General features: G+C 43.6%; 2 protein-coding genes across 2 annotated transcripts in view; one reads left to right on the plus strand and one right to left on the minus strand.

The window, feature by feature from the left end:
* Window positions 1–566: 566 nt before the first annotated feature.
* The window catches only part of LOC116236308 (protein eva-1 homolog C-like), a 79540-nt gene continuing 54077 nt past the window's right edge, over window positions 567–26029 (minus strand). The window contains exons 4-6 of the mRNA XM_090136671.1: window positions 25257–25380; window positions 11466–11618; window positions 567–990 (exon numbers count right to left, since the gene is read on the minus strand). Of these exons, the coding sequence (XP_089992797.1) occupies window positions 884–990; window positions 11466–11618; window positions 25257–25380 (384 nt within the window). The 3' untranslated portion in view covers window positions 567–883. The remainder of the gene's footprint in view (window positions 991–11465; window positions 11619–25256; window positions 25381–26029) is intronic.
* Window positions 3179–4448, plus strand: LOC149919282 (uncharacterized). The gene has a single exon (XM_090136670.1). It carries the CDS (start codon window positions 3372–3374, stop codon window positions 4446–4448), a length of 1077 nt encoding a protein of 358 aa, XP_089992796.1. The 5' UTR covers window positions 3179–3371.

The following is a 26029-nucleotide window of genomic DNA, read 5'->3' on the forward strand; positions in this document are numbered from 1 at the left end:
GAGAGGAATCGCTACAGCTAATACCCATTTCCTCTTCTTCAACAAAGTAGCCTTGGTTTTCGGGGCTAGCTTTTCCTGATTTGGTTTGTTAGCATGTCAGGACTGAGTGGGCTGTAACTACTCCCCACAAAAGGCCTGTATATTGCTGGGCAGCTTCGTTTTACAACTTTTAGTCTAAGCCCTTGGTAAGCAATTCATTTTACCACTTCAATTTAGTATTCTAGGACTGGTAGGCTGCTATTACTCTTGGATCTACCGTCTCCGTCTGCCTGGCCTCTGCCACGGTAAAACCCAAATCAGATGACACCAAAACTGTACTGGAGAATTTTACCACCTGTAGCTTGCAGAGAGCATCAGCTTTAATACTGGAATCAACCTCAGTGACATAATGTCCAAACCATTGTGCTCACCACAGTGAATGGATTCTAGTCAGTTAAAGGCTGTTTCCCAGCATGACTGCTTTTTATTACTTCTTCCTGGTGTAAAAAAAAAAATTCAAGACAATGCCTATTAATCACATCCACTACTTTGGTTACTCACTGTTATTACTACTTTTGATGGCAAAACCTATTTGGGTTCAAAAGAATGCTTCCAGTCAGTTTAGTTTTTGCATTATAGTAACTCTTAGCTCAAGCTGTAGTGGAGGTCAAGGTCTTTTCCAAGTCATCACAGATGGACCCACAGATGTGGAATCTTGTTTTGAGATGGGTAACTAATAGCATAATGAAACTGGGCATGTGCCAAGTGCCCAACAACATCTTGAGCATCTACACATTTATTGACCTTAGGGTCGGACTCACCTGCCACATCCTGCCTCTTTTGCCGGCTCTTTCACACGAGGCAGGCTTTTCAGAGCAAGCAGGACTATGTACACCTGAACGTGTTAACGTGTTACAGCATGCTGTAAGGCTGTCAGGTAGTGCTTTTTCCACAGGCTGCCCATGGGGATAGCAAGGCAGTAGGGCATGGAGAACACCTCCAGTGACTCTTCTGTCAGAATAAAGAGAGTGTCAATTTTTCCTATTCTTCACAGACCTCAGGATCTTCGGAATGTTGTCTAACAGAACATTTTTATTCTTCTAGCTCATTACTCTTTCATCTGAGCATCAGGTCTGTTTTCCACCAATAATCTCAATGGCTCCCACTGCATATTAGTCCTGCATGCCCTTATTTCACATAAGAATTACATGGGGACTTGACAATAATTAAAACAGAGCTTAAGAAGAAACCTTCACCCACTTGTCAGAGGAAGCACTCTCTGAATCTGTGAATTTAGGGCAAATATTGGAGCACTCATGCTACTTTTTCAACAAAGTAAAAGATCCTGAAGTATCAGAAGGACCAAGTGACCAGCTGTAATTGAAGGCTTCAGAAACAGAATCAGTGCCTAAAGTACTCTTTCCATTAGCGCAAGGGAGGTAAGCAACGAGGAACTAAAACACAGCTGGTATTACCTAATCAAGTGACAAATTCTGTGGCACTCTTTGGCTCGATACTTTGGCTGCAATGGGAGTAGACCTACACCTGAAATTAAAACATTCAGTGGAACCCTTTCTGTCCTCATTAACTTTTGACGAGAAGGCAAAAGGAATGAGCTAAGGCAAGCATTCCTTTGAGGGAAATCATTCAGAAACAAGTGACAGCTCTAGGAGGAAATGCCTCTAATGCAAAGGACAGGATTTTTCTCAGAAACACACAGTAAGATTTCTTAATAAAAAATAAAACAGGAATCTTAAAAAAAAACAAAACAACCCGCTTTACATCTACAGACTGGAGCTGAATTCACTGCAGACTTAGTTACAGATGCTATAGTTACAATTAGAAGCATTTGGTTTATTAATGTGATCTCAAATCTTCTTGTCACCTTTGTATTTAGAACCAGAGCTCATATAAAACATTTGAGGCTCCAGTTTGGCAGAGACTAACTCAGTGTGTGAAGCTGAGCAAATGAATAATATTTTGCAGGTCTGGGAGCTAAAGTGAGAATCTGAGACACCAATGAGCTTGGCTCCAAGAAGTCTCAGAGAACAAAGAAGTTTGGGGCTGGCAAGTAAAATTTTATTATTTAATTTGCAGCAGAAAACAGCTGATTGTGGGCCGTAAGTCATTCGAGTTACAAAGCAAAGAAGCTAACAGCTTTTGCTTCAGCCAATAGAAGATAGGGTTGGTGCATTAAATGCACTGCTTTGTGAAAGCCCTGAGTTTATCTGTCCACTCCATTTGTTACAGCCCAACAGAAGCATTTTCCTGAAGATGAGTACACTTTAATTAGTGCAGCTACATGGAAGCAAGATCTCAACCTCAGAAGCAGTGGGAGTGGACCACCTATTTTAAATGGCTACCAGCTGACACAACCTGCAAGTCACTTTTTGGTCTTCCTAAAATAAAGCACTGCGTGCTTGCAGCCTCATGGATTTCACATTACCTCTGTTTCTCAGGCTCAGGATTCACCACTGTGCTAATTATACCATAATCTTGACTGACATCTGAATTATTTTAAGAGGAGCTTCATCTGAATAAGTTACACCAGTTTTCATTCAGAGTGACTCCATGGAAATATGCTGAAATGCTATAGATTTGTATCTCCTATGTTCTTCCCTTTTATTTTTAGGAGCATATTCTGAATTTGCTTTTAGCTAATACTAAGGCAACAGGCATCCTTTATAAGGCTGGTTACTGCATTCATTTACCATTCTGAAGGACTGAGAAATACCCCCTTTATTTCCTCAAGCATCACATAAATATCAACACAAAGCCTGCTAGTGCTTTTTGAATTACAACTTTCAGAATTGTTATTTACAACCACTGCATAGGGTTGTATACTCCACTATAACTTTTTTTAAAAAAAACAAGTTGAACTTTGGCTTTGAGGAAGCTGTTGCCCAGAAGCCAATTTGAATGGAGTTTTTCATTATTATTTTTTTTACATATCAATTGTGTGCTTACAGAAAACTACTCCATGTAAATCATTTATATGACTACACGATCCATCAATGGTTTGAGCTTTTTAAAAACAGTTGTAGAGTGATTTTAATTACCTCCTGGTGCTTTGAAACAAAAAGTGAAACATGCAAACTAAGAATTGAAAAATAACTTTCTGAAAGCAGCCTTCATTTCACTTTAGCCTAGCTCTTGGGAGGGCAGGAGCCGGCTCCTGCCCACATATCGCTCCAGGTGAGAACGAGGTGTTACCCGCCTTTGACACCGGAGAGGGTGGTCAGAGTGTGAACGCAGCCCACACTGCTCATACATTACTGCAGTAGCTGGTGTGGGAGTTGTGACTTGTGGCAGGACACATCAGTGCCTTGTCCTTGTCTTTGTTCAGGTGATCAGCTCTCCTACTGACAGACCTCGAGACCGCAGGTTCAAACATGGTCTCTACCAGGCGGCGGGCTTCCCCCAAGAGGACTGTGGCGACCCAGACAGAGGGCCTGCCAAGAAATGTAGCAGTTCAGGTCTCTGGCTGTAGGGAGTGCCTGAGCCTGCTGCTGCCAGGGGAGAATGGGAAGGATGCCACTTGTGCAAGGTGCGAGCAGGTGGACGAGCTTCTCAGCCTGGTAGTGGAGCTTAGGGAGGAGGTAGGGAGATTAAGAGCCATCAGAGAGTGCGAGCGGGAGATAGACTGGTGGTGTGACTCTCTGCGTGAAAGACAGAGAGATTGCACCCCCCAAACAGCAGTGGACCCTCTCCCTTGCCACGATCGAAATGAGAGAGCTAATTTGAGGGCAGAGGAGGAATGGCATCAGGTCCCAGCTCGGCGATGCGGGCGACCCCCATCCCGACCTACCTCGGTTCCCCAGGTGCCTCTATGTAATAGGTTTGAAGCCCTGAAACTGGAGGGTGCGGTGGTTGAGGGTGAAGTGGGAGAACTGCCTCCAAGTGTTCCCAAGAGGAGGCATCCAGCTCCACGCTTAATAACTGCCTCCTCCAGAAAAGAAAGGAGGGTAATAGTCATAGGAGACTCCCTTCTAGAAGGAACAGAAGGCCCAATATGTCGGCCTGCCCCCACCCGCAGGGAAGTGTGCTGCCTCCCTGGGGCCCGAGTCAGGGATATTTCCAGGAAACTTCCTAGTTTGATTCGCAACTCCGATTATTATCCCTTATTGATAGTCCAGGCTGGCAGTGATGAGGTCACTGACGGAAGCCTGAGAACTATGAAAAATGACTTCAGGAGACTGGGGAGGTTAGTTGAAGGAACAGGCGTACAGGTAGTATTTGCCTGTATTCCTACAGTGGCAGGGAAGGACGCTGAGACGACCAGAAGAACACACCTTATAAACACATGGCTGAAAGGATGGTGCAAAAGTAAGAATTTTGGGTTCTTTGATCATGGGGCGGTCTACTCGGCTCCTGGCCTGGGGTCTGCTGATGGGTCTCACCTGTCTCGAAGGGGGAAACGGATCCTTGCCCAAGAGCTGGCAGGACTTGTAGAGAGGGCTTTAAACTAGATATGAAGGGGGTAGGGGATAAAACCAGGCCTGCTAGAGATGAGCCTGGGGGAGCGGCAATGGGATTAGGGATGAGGCGAGGGGCTCGGCTGAAGTGCATCTACACCAATGCACGCAGCATGGGCAACAAACAAGAAGAGTTGGAAGCCATGGTGCGGCAGGCAAACTATGACCTAGTCGCCATTACGGAAACATGGTGGGACTGCTCCCATGACTGGAGTGCTGCAATGGATGGCTACAAGCTCTTCAGGAAGGATAGGCAAGAAAGAAGGGGTGGTGGTGTGGCTCTGTATGTTAGGGAGTGTTTTGATGTTACTGAGCTTGTGGCTGGGGATGATAAGGTTGAATCCCTATGGGTAAAGATCAGGGGAAGGGCTGACAAGGCAGATGTATTGGTGGGTGTCTGCTATAGACCGCCGAACCAGGATGAGGAGACAGATGAGGTGTTCTATGAGCAGCTGGCAGAAGCTGCGAGGTCGCCAGCCCTTGTCCTCATGGGGGACTTCAACTTCCCTGACATATGCTGGGAATTCAACGCAGCGCAGAAGAAGCAGTCTAGGAGGTTTCTGGAGTGTATAGAGGATAACTTTCTGATGCAGCTGGTGAGAGAGCCTACGAGAGGAGCTGCCCCGCTAGACCTGCTGTTCACAAACAGAGAAGGTCTGGTGGAAGATGTGGAGGTTGGGGGCTGTCTTGGACAGAGTGACCATGAGATGGTAGAGTTCTCAATTCTTGGTGGAGCCAGGAGGAAGAACAGCAAAACTGTTACCTTGGACTTCCGGAGGGCGGACTTTGAACTGTTTAGAAGACTAGTAGGGGGAGTCCCCTGGGATTCAGTCTTAGAGGGTAAAGGGGTCCAAGACAACTGGTTGCTCTTCAAGAAGGTAGTCTTACAGGCGCAGGAGCGGGCTGTCCCCCTGAGCTGCAAAATGAGCCGGCGGGGAAGGAGACCGGCGTGGATGAATAAGCAACTATTCTTGAAGCTCCGGGAGAAAAAGAGAATCTACCTCCTGTGGAAGAAGGGACGGGCAACTCAGAAAGAATACAGAGAAGTTGTTAAGATATGCAGGGAGAAAATCAGAAAGGCGAAAGCCCAGCTCGAGCTCGACCTGGCCACTGGAATAAAAAGAAACAAGAAATCCTTTTACAAATATATCAACAGTAAGAGGAGGACTAAGGAGAATCTCCATTCTTTACTGGATGAAGCCGGGAATGTGACTACTGAGGATAAAGAAAAGGCAGAGGTCCTGAATGCCTTCTTTACGTCTGTCTTTAAAGGTCAGACCAGTTATCCTCAGGATATTCCACTTTTCGACCAGGTGGTCTCGGCTGGAGACCAGACTAAACCACCCATGATTCAGAAGGAAACGGTCAGAGACCTTCTACTCCAACTGGACTGTCACAAGTCCATGGGGCCGGATGAGATTCACCCGAGAGTGCTGAGGGAACTGGCGGAGGTGATAGCCGAGCCGCTTTCCATCATCTATCAGCGCTCCTTGTTGACTGGTGAGGTACCAGAAGACTGGAGGCTTGCCAATGTGACTCCCATCTACAAGAAGGGCTGTAAGGAGGACCCGGGGAACTACAGGCCTGTTAGCCTGACCTCGGTGCCAGGGAAGGTTATGGAGCAGATTGTCTTGAGGGAGATCACGCAGCAAGTGCGGGACAACTGGAGCATCAGGTCTAGCCAGCATGGGTTCACGAAGGGTAGGTCCTGCTTGACCAACCTGATCTCCTTCTATGATCTAGTGACCCGCCTGGTGGATGAGGGAAAGGCTGTTGATGTAGTCTACCTAGACTTCAGCAAGGCCTTTGACACTGTCTCCCACAGTATTCTCCTGCAGAAGCTGGCAGCCCGTGGCTTGGACAGGTACACTCTTGGCTGGGTAAGGAACTGGCTGGAGGGTCGAGCCCAGAGAGTGGTGGTCAATGGAGCTAAATCCAGCTGGCGACCGGTCACGAGTGGTGTTCCCCAGGGGTCGGTGCTGGGGCCTGTCCTTTTCAATATTTTTATTGATGACCTGGATGAGGGCATTGAGTGCACCCTCAGTAAGTTTGCAGATGACACCAAGTTGGCTGGAAGTGTCGATCTGCCTGGGGGTAGCGAGGCCCTACAGAGAGATCTGGACAGGCTGGAGAGCTGGGCTGAAGCCAATGGGATGAGGTTTAATAAGACCAAATGCCGGGTTCTACACTTTGGCCACAGCAACCCCAAGCAACGCTACAGGCTTGGGGTGGAATGGCTTGAAGACTGTGTAGAGGAAATGGACCTGGGGGTGTTGGTTGACGCTCGGCTAAACATGAGCCAGCAGTGTGCCCGGGTGGCCAAGAAGGCCAATGGCATTCTGGCTTGTATCAGAAGCAGTGTGACCAGCAGGAGTAGGGAAGTAATTGTTCCCCTGTACTCAGCTCTGGTGAGGCCGCACCTTGAGTATTGTGTCCAGTTCTGGGCCCCTCACTGCAAGAAAGACATTGAGGCCCTGGAGCGTGTTCAAAGAAGGGCAACAAAGCTGGTGAGGGGTCTGGAGCACAGGCCTTATGAGGAGCGGCTGAGGGAGCTGGGATTGTTCAGTCTGGAGAAGAGGAGGCTCAGGGGAGACCTTATTGCTCTCTATAACTACCTGAAGGGAGGTTGTAGTGAGCTGGGGGTCGGCCTCTTCTCTCGTGTAACTGGTGATAGGACTAGAGGGAATGGTTTCAAGCTTCGCCAGGGAAGATTCAGGCTGGATATTAGGAAATACTACTTCTCTGAAAGGGTGGTCAGGCACTGGAATGGGCTGCCCAGGGAGGTGGTGGAGTCACCGACCCTGGAGGTGTTCAAAGAACGTTTGGATGTTGTGTTGAGGGATATGGTTTAATGAGAACCATTGGTGACAGGTGGATGGTTGGACTGGATGATCTTATAGGTCTTTTCCAACCTTAGTGATTCTGTGATTCTGTGATTCTAAATAGGATTTTCATTTCATATTTAATAAGGTATTATATGTGAATTAAACTGCAACCATTATTTACTTAGCTTTAAAACCTGGGTACTTGTGGATTTTATTACATACGAACAGACTGGCCTCTAAAAACTTGTTCTTAATCAATAACTGTACACATAATACAGTAAGTTCTACACAGAATGTAAAATACATGCCGGGAGTTACACCTACAGGAAGGAGAATTCTGGAAGCCTGGTAGGAACCTTAAAGATAGAGTCCAAATCCATCATACTTGCTGCTCATCCCACAAAGTCAATGTTTGAGCCATTTTTCACGGTGAAAGGCCAAAGCACAAGAGCATTTGAGCCCCACCTACTCAGATCTGCTCAAGGATAACCATGTTACATAGCATTATCTATTAATTATTAAAATTACCAGCAGCAATTCCAGCAGTTCCCCCATATAATATAGGGTGAAATATAACATACCATGGATTAAAATGATTTCTTTAATTGCATGTAATTCATTCTAATTCACATGCTAGATCTGATCACAGACAGACAAACTTGGAGAGCCTATTATTTATGTGGTATAATAAATATTTATATGAGGAACTGTGAAAGCTCTAGTTCAAGTCATATATACATCTGCCTTAAGAGGAAGAAAGCAAAACAAACAGGGTTCAATCATCTGCTGTCATTGCATTAATATGAAAAAAAGTGCCAGGGAACAAGCACCTAAGGCACAGGCTTCTTTGCTAAACTCATTTTTCTGCTCTTTCCTTATCAGATCCAATGACCTAGAGAGAGTCACTTCCATCTGAGTTTCCTCAGGGCTTTGTAAACACATCTGTTTTCTCTACATGAGATTACAGGAGAGAACCTATATATTAGGCGATAAAAATATTCCACTTCTCAGCAGACTACTGAGTTTAAGTTACACACCATGAGCTGAAGCGAGGCTTTGGAGCTTTGCTCCTCCAATTCTGTGCCAACTCAGAAAAGCAAACCCAGATTCTTTCTACCCAGATGAGGAGAGAAATTGCTGTGGTAGCTTTGTATCTTTCAGGCTGCCCTGAAAGAGATGTTGTAGATGCCCCATCCCTGGAGGTGCTCAAGGCCAGGTTGAATGGGCCCTGGGCAACCCGTACTGGTGGGTTGGTAACCCTGGCCACAGCAGGGAGTTGGAACTGAATGATCTTTGAGGTTTCTTTCAAGCCATTGTATGATTCTGTATCTGATGGAGAGAAACAGGGTTCTTGAGAGGAGACCTGAATCCTGGTATTAGCAGTATGCTGGACACATCTATCTCATTCCCTGTGGTTCAGGGGCTCTTACTATAAAAATGTACATGTGGAACATATCAGGTACATTGAATACGGTCAAGGATATCATACCACTAAATATTAAAAAAGGGTATTTTTTTTTTTTTAACATCCAGATTCTTGCTACTCAGGCTCTTAATTAGGTAGTCACCTTATATACTCAGATCTGAGTAGGAAAAGTCCATTTTTTAAATTAGCTGCTCTTGGTATAAATTCAGAGATGCAGACAGAGGCAGTTGTAAACAGCATGATAAAGGGGGCAAAGGGTTCCCTGTGCTGAAGAATATTAATGGCTTGTTGCTTGCAAATAACCTTTTCTCCAGAGACCTCTCTATGCTCTGCATATTGTCGCTGCACAAGCTAGCAGCAAAGTAGAAGCTTTATTAAGAGAGTTACAAATAAGGTCAAATTCCTTTATGAGCTCCTCAGAGTTCCCAAGGCATTCAAAGGAGAGGTCCAAATGTTTTCAGGGGATTTCCCATTATGGTCAGAGGCACAAGTTTCAGTGTGTTTCCAGTTAAAAGGGGATCCTGGCAGTTTTTCTCTTTAACATGACAGGGATAGGGTGGAGTCCTTCACAAAAACTTTCTCTTCTCAGATGCTAAGCACATTCACATAGACATAAGACAGAAAGCACATGTTTGACAGGAAAATGGAGTGCTAAGTCTGACTGGAGACTCCACACTACTCAAAAGCAGCAGAAGGATGGCGGGGTTGTCCAAGCGTTAAAGAGCTACAATGCATTGACAAACCTCACACCCCTCCCAATGAGCACCCAAAATGTTGCGTGTCTCTGTAGAACCCAAGAAATTCACCATTAGCAGGCTTTATCTGCTCAATACTCCTATAGGAGTACAAGGTCGTCTTTTTCAAGGGCAAATTAAATGATTTATTCTGTTACCTTATGGCAATAGTACCCTGATCTGTTAGGACAACTCTCCTCCTCATCCCTCAGTTTTTTAAAGTCTCAACTGTAGATGATGAAAATGGCTATATTTAACCCAAACGTACATTTTATTCACAAAAGCAATGGATGGAATAACATTTTCTGAGTTGCTTTTCATCAGGAGAGGATAATATCTCTCTCCACCTCTGGGGCACCTACAAGTTCTTCACTCATTGGTAACTCATACTACCTGAATAAACTAATTGCTGCAGACTTATCCAGGACCTACATCCCATGAAAAGGCCCTCTGCCAAGGCTCTGGCATGACACAAATCATCATTCCAGTGAAACTGAAACAGAATAAATCTTTCGTGTGCAGAATGTAGCTGGGTTCTGCCTTGTGGGAAGTGGTGCTGCTGTAAAGTCTGACTCATAGCCATGTTTGTGAGATCAGCTCCTTGCTAGTGTTTGAGATCAAAGGCTGTCGCGGAGCAGCCCTTTCTGTATCGCAGGGCTGTGGAAATGTGCATAGAAGTGTTCCCTAGCTAGAGAAAGCTTGTCATGATGCTTTTACCAGTTCCTGAAGGAACAGAGTTGCCTCCTGGGCTAATTAAGCCCATGGCAGGAGTGAAAGTTCTGAAGCAGTTTGGGGGACTTTGCACACAGATCCCAGAATTGCTGGGAAATTCAAAAGAAAGAGGCCTACACTAACCTGTCAAACTTAAAGCTTCTACTCCATGGCAACTAGGGGACAACAGGAGTGCATTCAAAGGCATGTGTTACCTCCAAAGATGGAAGACTAAAAAACAGAGACTTTTCCACCATGCATCTAAAACATGGGACTGTGTAGGAGACCCTGAACTCTACCATGCTACAAGCGTTGAGGTTTTTCCAATTACACAGCTAAGGCACTCACCATGCAGCACAAGTTAATTGACAGGCCTGGTTCTACCACTCATCTACTGACACTAATCACCTGCATATCATGTTTCCAAGCAGTCACTTCACACTGAACAGCATTTAACTCCTTAAGGGCACAGGATCAGCAGCCGTGAAACCAAAAATCTCCAAATACAGCTGAACAGATACCAGCGCAGACCACAGCAGCCCCTTAAGCTACCTCTGCAGCCCCTTCTGAAGCCCTTCCCTCTCTAGAGGCAACTCTTTTGAGAAAGTGGTTAATCCCCTTTCAGTTCTGCAGAAGAAAAGGTGGTGAAGAATGCCAGCCACGTGGTTTTGCACTGAGGACATACACTCTGACACAGCCTAAAATGCTCAAAGTCATTTCATGTTGGCTCAAGAGCAGACAGTTTTAGTGAATGTTTTGAAGTTTTTGAATCTTCAACACATGAATGTAAGAAACTACGATAGCCTAGTAAAGAATCTGTTCAGAGGTACCCCAAACTGACTGCAACATGATTCAACTTAACAGCTTGCTTTTTGAACTTTTATCCCTTGCTTTAATGTTAATAAAATTTTAAATACAATGTCAAGGCTTGACTTAGCCATAGACAGTCCATGACACCTACCAATAACACACATCTCCACAGTACAGATAGAGGGTATGGACTACCAGGAAGGCAAACAATTGAGTAAGGAATTCAAGGAGCATCCCGAAGTCTACAGTCTGACGAATCTGCCAAAAGCCTGCAGCTTCCTAACTTGGCTATGACTTCTACCTGTACTGCAGTTAGGCACTTATGATTCAGCTCACCACTGGCTATGAAAGCTCCACACATTAGGAGCAAACAGTGACAGGTTGCATGTGCCAGTCCTGCCTTTCCTACCCAGGCTCTCTGCCAGCACTATGAGATGACAGTAAAGGAGATAAACCTGCTCAGATTCCCAGAACAGTGTGCTCTGTAAAGCCATTCCCCTCTTACCAATCGTGTGCATCCCTAGGTTTTGGTATGGGCACTCCAGACTGTCTCCCTGTGTCCTTCCAAAGATAGCAGAGTAAATGGCTATCACCATGCTCTTCTTACAGCTTAGCCGCAGCTTGTCATCTTCACAGGCTACTTTACTCTTGTACTCATCTAGAAGAAAACAAACAATTACTCAGCTGATACAGAGGCAAGCATCCAGCATGAAGGGAGTTTTATCACTTCTCCATAGTGTGAGTTTGTCAGAGGCAGTAGTGACCGGGCATCTGTCCAGACCTGCACATCAGCTGCCAGAAGCCCAGCCTTGTAACTACATTTGCTAAAGTAGCAGTGATCACTTCCATTATCAGAACACTTAATGAACATGGTTTAATCCAGCCCATGTGAATTCCAATAAATAGATGGACATGTGAGTGAGGTATGGCAACTGAGAGATTTCTCCTAGTGATATTAGAAGTCTGTGGCAGGGGAAGGCAAAGGCATATCTTTAGACACATTTCTCATCAGCCCTTCACGTGCCAGATTTTCATTCCATATTCTGCCCCTGAAATCCTTGAAATAGACAGTCCAAAGCCACAAAATATACTGTCGCTTTTGTAACACCATTGCACACAAAAGAACTCAGTTTACATCTGCCATAATGACTAAGCAATTATTTCACAAGAAATCTCATAATTCCCTTCTCTTTACTATTATCTGTATTATGGGAACCCCTAGAGGTCCCAACTTAGAACAGGCCCTCCCCAAGCATGTCTGCTAAAACACCACAGAAGATAACACTAATCTGCAGAGTTGAGTCTTAATAGCTAGACATCTATAAGCATGCAAGACAGAGACAAAGAAAACCAATATGCATGCCTCAGATCAACCCAGCTGACAAAGGGCACAGCCAGGAATATGATGCCAACCTCCTCAGTCTCAGTAGAGCGACTTTTCACTTGACTGCATTATTTACCTTTAGAAACATAGTCACAACAGGTCAAAGACTGCTCTCCAGCGCCAAGACCAACTGATATAATTAAGTTTGCATTCACATATCTGAACTCCTTTCTTCCCTACTGCAAGGTGTTGCATCTGAATGACTTAATGGGAAGGGTCCCTGATCCACAGTAACCTCCAAAGCATAATCAGTCATCATCTTAATGCTGCTGGTTGTTCCAGATCAAAGTTGTGTCACTAACACATAGTAGTAGAGCATACTAACAACTAAAGAGTGTAAATAATAATCAGCCAGCGCCAGCTGTCCCAGGCCCTGTGTGTAGTACAGACATGATAGTTGTCTCTATGCATGATATCACAAATAGATATATTATATCTATATATATAAATATAGATACATATAAAGACATACATAAATATGCTAAGTCCATATTTATAAAACTACATAATAAATGAGAACACAAGATATTTTCATTACAGTTTAATACTTAATATTTAGTTACTTTAATGCACATCTCGAATACCGTGTCCAGTTCTGGGCTCCCAGTTCAAAAAAGACAGGAATCTCTTAGACATAGTCCAGCAGAGGGTGACAAAGATGATGAAGGGCTTGGGGCATCTCCCATATGATGACAGGCTGAGAGACTGGGGATTGTTCAGCCTGGAGAAGAGAAGGCTGAAAGGAGATCTCATCGCTGTCTCATCCACAGCTGAAGTGTGAGAGCAAAGTCAATAGGGGTGGACTCTTTTCAGTGGTGAGCAACAGTAGGACGAGAGGCAAAGGGCAGAACCTGGAACACAGGAAGTTCCATACTAATGCAAGGAAGAACTTCTTCACCTTAGAGTGACGGCACTGGAATAGGCTGCCCAGAATGGTTGTGGAGTCTCCTCCTATGGAGATATTCAAGACCCTCCTGGACACCGTCCTGAGCAACCTGCTGTAGGGAAGGAACCTGCTTTGCAGGGGGTTGGACTTGATGATCTCTTGAGGTCCCTTCCAACCCCTGCAGTTCCGTGATTATGTGACTTAAGTCTTTTTGCATCATCAGAGATGTGACATAATTCAACAGTTTTTACTGCACAACTACAGGCCCAGGAATCATTTATTCCTAATGGGAGCTAGACAGAAATGCTCCACTAAAGTTGAATCACAGATGAACTCAGGTTGGAAGGCTTCTCGGAACGCAATCTGGTTTAACCCCTGCTAACAGTAGGGCTATCTTCTAGATTGGATCAGTTTTTTCAGAAGAAACTACACGAAGGAAACACATATCATACCAAAACACACACGTCCTGATTGAAAAGAAGTTCTAAGTGACTTCTTATGCTCAACATGGAAATTACTACTCAAAGCTAAAAAATAGCCCCTTCAAAATATCCTGTTACCCTACATCACAGCAACCACCTGGAGAGTGGAAGCTGTGGCCCAGACTCTCACAGACCAGATGACAACCTTAAACCTACACACCAGTTATTTGGGTATCTCATCTTCCTTCTTCCCCTCCAGCTTCATATAAAAATCTCTGAAAAATTCTAGCTTTCATGCCACCGCCAGAAAACTTTCAGATGTCCAAAATATTTATGGAACAGGGAAACATCTTATCTAGCTCTCCTCCCTGTAGATGAAGTCAGAATTAAGATGTAACTCATTCATGGGAGAATGACTGTTAAAAGAACATCCTCAGCAATACCTGCAGCGTCCAACTCACGGCCAGCTCTGCATGCAGAACAGAGACAGGAGGCAGCAACAGAAGCTCTTTTTAACATCAGAGTATGCAGAGAGAGAGGATACCTCACACTGCTCGAATGAACCAGTCAGCCCATACTTTCTGTGTGGGTATTTCAGTCACTATCACCATTATCTGAACGGCACACTGAATATATTGAGTGGTTATCTTCATCTCTAGTTTGTTTTTTAAATAAGACTTCTGTTTCTTCTGGGATGGAAATGGGATCAGAGCTTTAGACTTGGTTACACAGTGTAACACCCAACAGTGTATAACTGAAATTAATAAACATAAAACAGTAGTTTCAAGCTAAAAGCACTAGGGCATTAAACTGTGCAATAGGGCAAGCTATACGTAGTTGCAGCAGTACTACAGAAAGGGAAAATACTTCTGAATGGCTGAAATATGAAATAGTTGATTGACTTAAGAAAAAGAAAAATCCCAGTATCCCTAAAGAACAAGTGCTAGGGTCCCCTGTGAAGCTCTCATTTCTTAGAGGGCAATAACTCAATTTCCTCTTCTGATTTATTACTAGCTACCATTCCCAGTTAACAAGCGTAACTCATTGCTTCATGTCCTGAAGACCCATTTAAGGCCCTTTGAACCCTAATAAGTTCTGTTGACTGTTCAAAGTTAGAGCTTGTGATTTGGAAACTTCACTGGGATTAGATGCAGTGAGTATTATATCTTCTCCAGATGCCATTCACACCTCCTCTGAGTCAGTCCAAGAGCTGAGAAAATCAACAATAAAGCACATTTTCAGTTCTTACTCAGAGCAGCTCTGGGAAATTACATTTAGAGCTGGTGGAGGAAACTGCCTGATGAGTCACTCAAAGTACTAAACCAGGGCAATGAAGCTGACCATGCACTCCTTGGGGTCTAGCACAGGGTGACTTGCTGCTGACACGCTGCATTGTCGTGCAAGAAGGCTATGCCATCTGCAACAGATGTCACCTCCTCACAGCCACTGAATTCTGCCATAAGAAAGCCTATTGGAGCTGCTGCTTACTAAGGTCATGAGTACTCAGTTCTGGCCAAGGCAGTGCAGATCTCTGAGCTGTCACAGATTAAAATGCAACTTTTTTGAAAGGAAGGAATAAAAAAGAACAAATACAGATGCAGCACACAGTATTACTTCAGACTCCTTAAAATTTCCCATGAGTTTGATCATTGGGGAACAGGTTCTCTCTGCATTTCTGGGCAACCTGACAGAAGTCTAAATAAACAAACAGAAAGTGATGTTATATAGGGCATAAAACCTCTGAAAGTATTTTCTGTTTCATAGCTCTGCCACCTCCATCTTAGCCACGATGAACAAAAGCCAGTTGTCTTATATTCAGACAGTGATGGCTCCCAGGCATCTAGTAATTTTAAGGGCTGTGATTGATGTAAAAAAAAAAAAATACACAGCAAAGCATCATCCACATATTTACTGGTACTTCAACTCATAATGGCATTATATAAATATTGAAAAGAACTGAAGCAGTGAGACTAGAAATGAATCTGCATTTTTCTCTCGCGTTCTCCCAAGTAGAACTGGCCTCCTACAGATCAGTCACAATCTGGCCCTAACCCTGCTCTAACTATTACAGTCTGAATATAATTCACTCCAAATACAAACATTTGTATTAGTGGGTTTCAGGTTTCACCCTGAAAAATTAAACACGTTTAAATGGCCTAGGAAAGGTGGCAATGATATTCAGCAAATGGCTTACTCAACTCTAATCCCCTATGCAGTCATCTGTAGGGCAAGAGAGATTTACCACGATTAAGATATTTATTAAGGATAATATCCCTTCTATTACTGCCTGTTTTACTGACTTAAACATAACTCAACAGAGAGAAACCAAGGAGGAAACAGCTGCAGGCTTTTCTAGACACATTTTAGAGGCCAATATATGGCATTATGATAACATAGTTAGAACAATTGAAGGGAAATAATCATAAAAGTTTCTAATGGAAAAAATGGCTCTCTCAAATAACAAAGTAAACAAGAACCATTGTGATAATAGAATGTGCATGAGAATATAAAAATGTTAACCTACAGTAAATCAACTCAGTGTCTTAAGGACATTTTTACCTATAGCCCATGAATATTTTCTGAATGACCATAATTGAGAAACTCAAAACGTAACTCAACTGGCTAAGCCTCTGAAAGATCTTAAGAGATAAAAGCTCTTACAAAGATTGTACATTTAACAAGGTGTTGGAATGCCTTAATGCCAGAGGTCTACTTTGTCTAAAACTATTTTTAAACAGAACTAGCAGTAGAAAAAAATGACATTTTGCTAATTAAAATATGCATGGTTCACATAATCAGAGCATAAAAGTTGACCTATTTCCCAGATCAAAGAGCTGGAAAGAGGAATCTGTCTTCCTCACAAAGCCCTGAAGGATTTAAATCTCGGAAGCAGGGATCTAAACAAAGAGCTTATGTAGGAAACGTAGCTGGTGTCACTACAGTGGATGTGGCCTGGAGAAGGCTGCAGCCCATGGAGCCCCACAGGAGCAGCCTGTAGAGAGGAGCCCTCGGTGCAGCAGGAGGGCTGGGGGAGCTGCCACCCATGGGGAAAGGGCTGAGCAGGGCCTGAAGGGTGGGACCTGTGGTACCGAGCTGTGCTGGCCACTGCTTGGAGAGCTGCAGCTGTGGGATGCCCACGTGGGATCAGGCAGAGACTAAATGTTATGGGATGACTGCAGTTCCCATTCCCCTGTGCTGCACGGGAGGTATGAGGTAAAAGAATGTTTTTAGTTTGCTATCAGTAGACAATAAATTACACTAATCTCCCTTACACTAAATCCGTTGTGCCCGTGACAGCAATTGGTATCAAATTTGCTTGCCCTTATCTCAACCTACATGTGTTTTTCATTATATTTTCTCCTCCTGTTCCATTGAGGAGGAGAGAAAGAACAGCGTGGTGAAGCTGAGCTGCCCACCAGCATGAAATCACCATGGATGGTAATTTGTGTGATCTGCTTTTTTCATGATGTAGAACTACTCCACCAACACTACTCCTGTTTTCCTTTAATTGTGTTTAACTCTTTGGTAGCAGATAGTATTGGCCTCTAAAAAGGGGCGTAAAGACTACTCTCTTCCTCACAGACCCACTCTCTCCGCAAGAACAGCACTAAGGACAGCACACATCCAATGCACTCCATCACTCTTCCTGTACCGATCAGATACTGATTGGTTTCAAAGTCGAAAAATTGAAATATGCAGTTGTAACACTGTAATGAGATGGAAAATGAGATGGAAAGTGAGATAGAAAGTAGCAGTGACAAAAGAGTAGCAAGGCCCTAGACTGCAGCAAGTGAAGACTTGCTCAAATGCAACAGCAATGGGCACAGAAGCAAAAGAAGCTGCTTAAGAAGGCCTCAGGCATACAGGGATCTCCAGAGAGACCCCCTCATCTCACTGCCAACTGTTAAATGAGGGTTGGGAAGGGGTGGATCCAGGCTCCTTCTGGTCACTCAGTACATTGCATGCAGCTGAGCTCCCCTGGGCTGGCCCTGCCTTCCCACCAGGTGCTCCATCACTGTTTCAAGCTGTGCCTTTTAGCATTCCTGCTACAACAGTGGAAATGGAAGTAGTATAGTACAAATGGAATACATAACAATTTAGTCATAAGTTAAAATTCAGTTTCACAGAGACTGAAAGCAATCACCAAATTATTATGATTCTGGCAGAAGAATATATATATTGCAGGAGTCATCACATTGCAATTTTTTGTGTCAGCCTAATGGAAAAAGCCAAAACAAAACCTAATCATGAAAAGCTGAACTCTTTGCTAGGGATGTGATCACTCCAGACCATAATTCATACAGTCACTGAGGTCAGAAGGCCCTTCTGGGCCAACTCTGCACTTAAACTACTGTAAGTGCTTAAACTACTGTAAGCTAGAGCAAGTTGCTCAGGGCCATGTCCAGTCAAGATTTTAATGTCTCTGAGGACTGAGACTTTACAATCTCCTTGGACAACCAGTTCCAGCAATCTTGTTGATCATGCGAGAGATGAGTATAGCTAGTATCTGTTAATGTCTCTTCTGGGAGCATTAAAGAGATAAGGGTCCAACACAGGAAACCTATTAAACGCCAGTACGGATAACTAAGTTGCACCGTTGAACTAGAGTGCTTGTGCAACAGAGCAGCCCATGAATTGCTCAGCTTAATATACCCATCCAGTATCCTTCCTCATAGCATGTGACATTTATTTCTGCTTTTACATATTATTGTTTCCTCCATAATTCCCAGAACCCAGGGTATACCTTCTGTAAGAAAGAGAGAACTCTGTCACTTTTAATTACAAATGATGTACCTCATATCTTGAATTCCAGGGCTTCACCTTTATCAGTGTGAATCTGCTACACATTCATCTCTAGATTTGTGTAAATCCATATCAATCAAATCAGCCTTCCCTTAGATGTAAGTAGGTAAAGACCTTTCCAAGACAGCAAAACCTCTAGAATCCAAGTACGGTGTTTCCTCTGACTTCACCACAAACATGTGAACTGTGAACTATGTGTTCATTCACTCATTTCAACATCCATGATCTTTGAGCATAAACAAATAAGAATGTCACAAATTCATAAATTCTCAAAGGAATGCCTTTTAACATCACCTAAATTCAAACTTCCCTTTGATAAACTTTTTTTGAAGATGCTATAATTTAACCTCTAAAAACTGATTGATGTTTGCTATCTTTCATGGCATGGAGAACACCACTTCTGCAAAAGAGAAATTGAAACTGAAACAAGCAACTTATATGATAGCCCAGAGTTATACCAACTAGGCAGTTTGCCAACTTAAAAGTACCCTGAAGTTTCAAGATTGCTGAATTCTGAAGGTCTGACAAGATTGCTCTCTGTTAACAACCTTGTCAGATTCCTTTAAAATTACAGACCTGATGTACCCATTCAATTTGCAGTGTTTAAGAGGACCCCTTCCCCACTGTTGCTTTCATTGGTCAGAAGCAGTTGTCATTTTATATTCTGCTCTGTAAGTCTGGTAGTATTGCAAATTAACTATTCTGTTCCATCTCCAAAGTAGACTTCAAACACACCTGGTTGCACTTTCCTGCAGGACAGAATAGTATGATTATCTAAGGAGAAAGAAGAGAGCAGTATCAAAACTTATATACTACACTCTGAGATGAGAGTTAAAGAAAACATTTGGGAGCAAATAGCTAATTTCTCATTTCACTTCTTCCATTAATGACTTTGGGCTAATTTTCTGATGTGAGTATGACTGAAAGGCTTAAAGCAATATTAATCATTCTCATTAAGATTTCTCTGACCCAGATCACAGGCTGATGGATCTATGCTCTGTTATTTATAACATTCCTTTATTTACACCTTTTCACAGTTACAGCACTTGCTGCCAGAAGTTTTATTGCCCTTATAAATTTCTTGCGCAGCATTAGCAGTTTTGAACTGATACAAATAAGCAAGAGCAAGTTGATGAATACAGGAGGCAAAAGACCTATTTTACTGCCTCAGCGGCTGGGCCAGGAGGATGTGCCACTTTAACAGCCCACACTTCATTGCATTGCTTTGGAAAGGCTAGCCCACCAAAACAGCAATGCAGTGAACAATACAGTGACCTCTTCCTGCCACCAATAAAGCTGCCTTATGAAGTAGATTAATGCTTTTCTGAAAGGATTGATAACTACTGAATTACCAGCCTATCCTAGCACTGGAATTAATCACCAGTGCTAAAGGCACCAGGAATATATTCAGATGTGGCTCTGGGCAGCCTGGTCTGGTGGTTGGCGACCCTGCACATAGCAGGGGGTGGAAACTGGATGTTCATTGTCCTTTTCAACCCAGACCATTTTATGATTCTGTGATCCCTCTTTGCTCCCATCAGAAATTTCTATAAGAACTCTCTCTTTGCATGGCCCTTCATTCTTGCTCACAGCATCTGCGAATTTTGGCTAGAGAGTGTAAGCATTAAGGACACATAACAAAACCCAGCTTTTCATGCAGTATTCACTGAATTCAACAGAAAAGATGTAATCCTTAGTCCAGCAAAACCAGCAGCAGCTCATAGTAGGTTCAATAACGTAGGAAGGGATCACAGAGAAACTTTAAGGCAAACAAGATGCATTCACTCCCTACCTCTTCCTTCCATAACATCCCACCCAAAATTCTCAGTTAATCCATTTGAAAAATGATAAGCAGAACCATAAATTCTCCAACGCATGTAAGGTACCCACATGTAAGCCTTCAAATTCACCAGCAACTGGGAATGCATAGGATGACTCCACAATTCTTCGATGGCTGCAGAAGCTCTGGCAGAAGTAATGGTATTACTGTGTTCATAAAAGTTTTTAATTACCATTACCAAAAAAACACACATCCTCACTGAAAGGCAGGCACATCTGGGACAGCACCTGCATCACCATCTGATAGAGATTATTACCACGTGACAGAGACCAAACTCAAAGTCAACATTTTTATCAGAAGATCTAGTTAGAATTCCTAATTGATTTCCAAATTCATTTGTTTTATAATTAGAATTCATTAGTGCTGTTAAGAGAAATAGTGATCTGAGTATGACTTCGGCAAGAACATCAGAGTGAGCGTTCCCATGTTTGGAAAACAGTAATTGACAGTTCACACGAATTAACTGTGCTTCTTACATAGAATTAAATCTATGGTGGGGAGAACAACTGACTGCTCTTTTCAAAACACTTGTCCAGGTCAATTTTCAGCCATAAATCAAAGCTGGCCAGGCCCTGAACTAGAACAAAATGACCTCCCCCACTCCCTTTTCTCCTCCTACCCCCATAAAAACTTCTGGCACTTTACCCTTTGCCAACAAATGCAGGCTTCCCAGACACATTTCTCAAAGCCTCGAGAAAGACTTTCACAAATATGTTCTTGTATTGTCATAGAGGGAATTGAGCTGCAACTGGACTGCAGGTCACAGTCCAGGCTTCCTGAATTTTAAAAAGGTTTTAGGCTTTAGAAGAGAGAGCAGTACAGTTTGTATTTATACTTGGCTAAATGATAAAGATTATGGGGAAGCCTCATAACCACTAACCTCCATTATCACATCCGAGTGCACAATACGGCATTTGAAATAAAAATAATTATTATTTGTGAAAAAAAAACAAACACCATTAGACAGAAATTCTCTCTCCCAGAGTCCTGGAAATCATAAGCTAAAATAGCAACTGCCTGGAAAGAGGGAAATGTCACCAGAGCATTGCAGGAGGCTACAGCCCAGGTCACTCAGAAGAGGACAGGGCATACAGGACAGCACAGCAATGGCAACAAATAGGGGATGAGGAGACAAGGGAAAGGCAGTATGTGAAGCACTCATTGGAAAAGCCATATAAACAGGATTGAAGCCTTCTTTATTATCAACAACACTACCAGTGAATAGCAACTTAAACATACTAAATAATCCCTCTACAGAGACAAACATTTATGTCCATGTTTTGGTCAGGTGCTTTTAAAATAGAAAATAAAAACAAAGAAGCAAAAAGCCAGCATGGGCAAACAGATGCTGCATGAAGGAGATCAATTGCTGCTCCTACAACAGCCAGAGCAGCAACGAGCCCTGGTGAACTCAGCTACGGTGGTATTGCTGGGATGCAGACAGGTGACATTATTTCTTCAGTATGACTTGAGCAGCCCCAGAGATTCTGTTCCCTGCCATGACCAGACCATGCTGCCCCTCCAGAAGTCTGGCACACAGAGCAAACATTTACTAACTCACAATAATACATGATCAGTCTATCAAGGGAGGGGGGGATGAACAAGCACTGAATTGTTTAAATAATATTGGTGAATCCAGATTTCAGTTACAGGGAATTCACGCTAGACCAACTAAATAGTATGTCAGTTCCCTCTAATTATGTGTTCCTGTAGCCTGCCCAGTACTTGCTCAGGGCAGCACTGGTTGGCCTGCCTTCAGCAGAGCCAGGGCCATTATTGGAGTTCCCATACCCAGAGCAGCTCCTTGGCACTGCGTGTTTGAGGCTACATCAATGCTTGCACTTGAATAGCTTCAGGGCTCACTGTTGGGAATAACACTCCCCATTTTGCAGAGATCCTTTGGGGATCTTTAGTGAAGCTGCAGGTAGCAGGATGATCTGCTAAAGCTGTCCCAAGCATATATCTGAGTCCTCCAGAGGCAGATGAATGTTCGCTAGACCCTAGAATCAGCAATTAGATTACTGGAGACCAGCACAAGACTTCCCAAAGCACACAAGCCATTGCATTTCTCACTACCTCTGGTCAAATAAACACTGTGAAAGCAGTCTCCAAGCAGTTACTGCAGCACATGCTGTTTACTGGAGCCTCATAATTTGGAACATCTGGGGCTTTCAGTTTCAGCATGATATACTGGTCCACATTTCCTTGAAATTCTGCCTCTGAGAAACCAAAATAGCACCTTGCCTTATAAATCAACCCCACAACACCAGTGAGCATTGAAATCATTAGATTGCACATGCACCACAATGTCCAAGAGACATAACTGCAGTCATAGTGGCTGGAAGGCATGGCTACATCATCTATTTTTCTTCAGCAAAGGTGTAAGCAAGCACCACTAACATCAGCACTGCTTTTTGTTTTTAGATAACTGCATCTATATAGGGACCTTTTGAGGCTCGAATGCAATTCCAAGAGTGGGAGGGCTTTGGCATCTTTATATTTTTTTTAATGTCCTGTGCAAATTCTGTAGGCCTCTTCCCGAAGTGCTTCTCATATCTGTATACAGAAAGCCTCATGTTCCTTCTACGTAGGTGGGCACTTAACCAAGGCAGCTACCTTCAGTTGCATGATCACATCAGGCTCCCTCAATAGGCAAAAAAATAAATAAACAAAAATAAAAAAATAGATATCTCCAGAATACAATTCAGACCTTAAGTGGCTTCTTATTAAAGCACTACTATCATGCCTACTGTTAAAAAAAAAAACATAGCCCAAAAAATTGCATCTGTTTTCTGCAATCTTCTGGGAGTTTAAATTATATGATCTTTCAGGCCCCTTCTAATCTTAACCATGCTATGACTCTGACAAAATGATGGATCAAAGCATGTGTCAGGCAGTGAGCTGTCACCAGTGACACCAGTGACTGTTACAACTATGTGTGCTCAGACTTTCTGGAGCAGACCAACATTTCATGGCACCACAGCTTTTGGATCATGGATCACTTATTAAGCATGAAGGCCTTCCACTGGATTCATCTGTAGCTCAGAAGAAATGAGCAAAACATATCACAATCCTGCATTGTGCCTTCTACGGAACCATCTTCATTAGTCTTCTCATTAACATTCTCCGAGCAGCAGAGTGAAAAAGCTTGGTTACCAGACTCAAGCATTTCTGAGGCTTAAAGTTTTGACTCATCAAGAAAAGTTAGAAAGTGCATTGGTATCTCTATGCAAAGCTAATTCTCACATATTTTAAACTTTGTTATTAATGCAGCAGGTTTGATTAAGGTTTGCCCAGTGGCAAAGTGTTACTGACAGGTTCCCAAAATGGGAAAATGCCTGAAAAAACTCTGGGGGAAATGTTTTTAAGCAACTTTCCCTGCTCTTTTTCAGGAAAATCACTTACCCTGTACACACACACATAATCTTTCTTTTCTAGCATAGCTGTAATTAGCAAAGAATGCTAAGCCATAAATATTTATGCACAGATGGGATCCTGAAGTACTTTCAGAAGTTCAGTCTGGCCTCAATAGTCAGATTTCTTAAGTGAGCTTTCATACAAAACCCCCAGGTTTATGAGGGCTTGTCAGAACACTCTGCTAATCACTCCTGCTTCACAGAGATGTGCTTCTCACCTAACGGGGAATGTTCCAATCATTCAGAAAGCCCCACAGTAAATGCAGGTGCTACATTACCAACTTTTCATTTGAATTCTTCATAGGCTCTGCCAGATCTCTTTACTTAGCACAGGTCTCTGCATGCTGAGGCAAAAAGTATTCTCCTCTGCAGCTTAGTTTCTAAATATTTCTTCTGTTGTTTCAGATTTTTTTCTGAAATCAGTTGTTTTACTTCCCCATGTAAACATCTTTTTTTCCCCAAAAAATTTTGCTGGTGTGGTAGAACCATGTCACTAACATAATCAAAAGGGCTGAAATCTCAAATTCAGGCTAATAACTTACAGGGTGTAAGCGTCTTTTCTCTGGATGATATCAGGTGGCACAGATTGGTCACTGCTAGACTCTATCTGCCTCCAGGATGATGTGTCTGCTTCCAGAGCACCCTAGGGGAGCAGTGTCCACATCATGCTGACTGCTCTAGCAGGGCCAGGAATTGGCCAAGAAGGTGTCAGCTATCCCTGTCTAAAACCACACTGACCTCACTGCACTGCAGCAGGCATGATTGCTCTCCCAGTACCCACGCACTGGCCTCATTTAATTTAAACACAGCTAATGAGAAAAGCAAAGCAAAGGTTAGTATTTTCCAGCCTGATCTGGAAGCAATTAAAAGGTAGATTATGATATGGCGTGGTGAGTGTGCCATTGACTTATGGCCTAACTGCTCACTTTAGGCACCTGAATCCAAAATCTTTATCCACTCAGGCTGTCACTATGCTGCTGTGGATAGAAATAGAGGGAATAAGTCCCACTATCTTAGTGGCCAGGATGGGCACTGAAGATCGTAGAGTCACAGAATGGTTTGGGCTGGATGGGACCTCCAAGTCCATCCAATCCAACACCTGCTGTGGGCTAGCTGCTCCTCACCAGATCAGGCTGTCCAAAACCCTATTCCATGGCCTTGGGTACCTTCAGGGACGAGGCATCTACAGCTTGTCTGGGCAGCAGTGACAGAGTCTGGAACCAGACAGGAGCTGCAGCAGCCCCCTAATTGCCAGCAGCATTGCAGGGCAGCATTAGCGAGGTCTTGGCAAAGGCTTCCACTGGCACCTGCAAAAACAATCTTCACTGCAGGGTGCTGGGAAGAGAGGAAGAGACAGAGCAGCAGCAAGAGCAGTGCAGCAAATGAGGGGGAGAGGGGAAATGCTCTGCACCCAGGCATTATGTTACACTGAAAATAAAGGTGGAAGGGAACAAAAAGTACCAGAAGTTCTTGCTGGCAAGGATTAAGCACAAAATTGTTTTCGTCTCACCAGAAAAAAAGTAGATCTGATGGAGAGATACTCACTTGGCCTGCACTTATACCACACGAAGAGGTATTTGGCTGTTTCAGGGCACGGATCTACGCCAAACAGCCTGCTGCTGACAAGGAACCGGCAGCTCCGTCTGTCCTGGCATTCATCCAGCATCTTCTGCAGCAGGGGATGCACAGACATGGAACAGAAAACGAAAGCACTTCAGTATCTCCCTAAAGAACCATCAAATACAGGCAAGTTGAAGGACAGACAGCATGGCAGTTCCTGCCTCCTTAGCCAGCCCCAGCAATGACTATATGACCAGCTTAAAGCAATGGGTGCTGATGGAGCTATACAGCAAAGGAGAGAACTAAAACTTGCACTATTTCAATGAGCACATTTTCCTTTCATGCATGCAAAGAGAATGCATTAGACTGCTCGCAGAGATTTTGGAAGACTCACACAGTTTAATCATAGCATTAGGCAGCACCAGCAGTGTGTCCCAGGAAAAGCAATGTGGAGGAGATGGATCAGCCCTGACTGTTAACAGCAGGGGCCCAAACACTGCCCACACCATTCTGCTTTAGCTTTCTCTGGAGATTCAGTTTCAACCACAGGTTTCAGAAAAGCTCTCTTATTGGTTAAGGCAATGTTTTGGCGATAGCTGGTGTTCCAATAATCAGTCCTTGTGGTGGGAATGCTGACTTAAGCAAGTTGTCTGTTTTTAATAAAGCACATTCTCTTCCCTGTGACTTTTGCTTTCCTTTTAGCTAAACTCACCATGGATCTGTGAGTCACAGGGTCCTCCTACCATTGGTATTTTGGG

The sequence above is a fragment of the Phasianus colchicus genome, chromosome 2 (assembly GCF_987193195.1).
Source record: "Phasianus colchicus chromosome 2, bPhaCol1.hap1.1, whole genome shotgun sequence".
In the NCBI taxonomy this organism is placed as follows: domain Eukaryota; kingdom Metazoa; phylum Chordata; class Aves; order Galliformes; family Phasianidae; genus Phasianus; species Phasianus colchicus.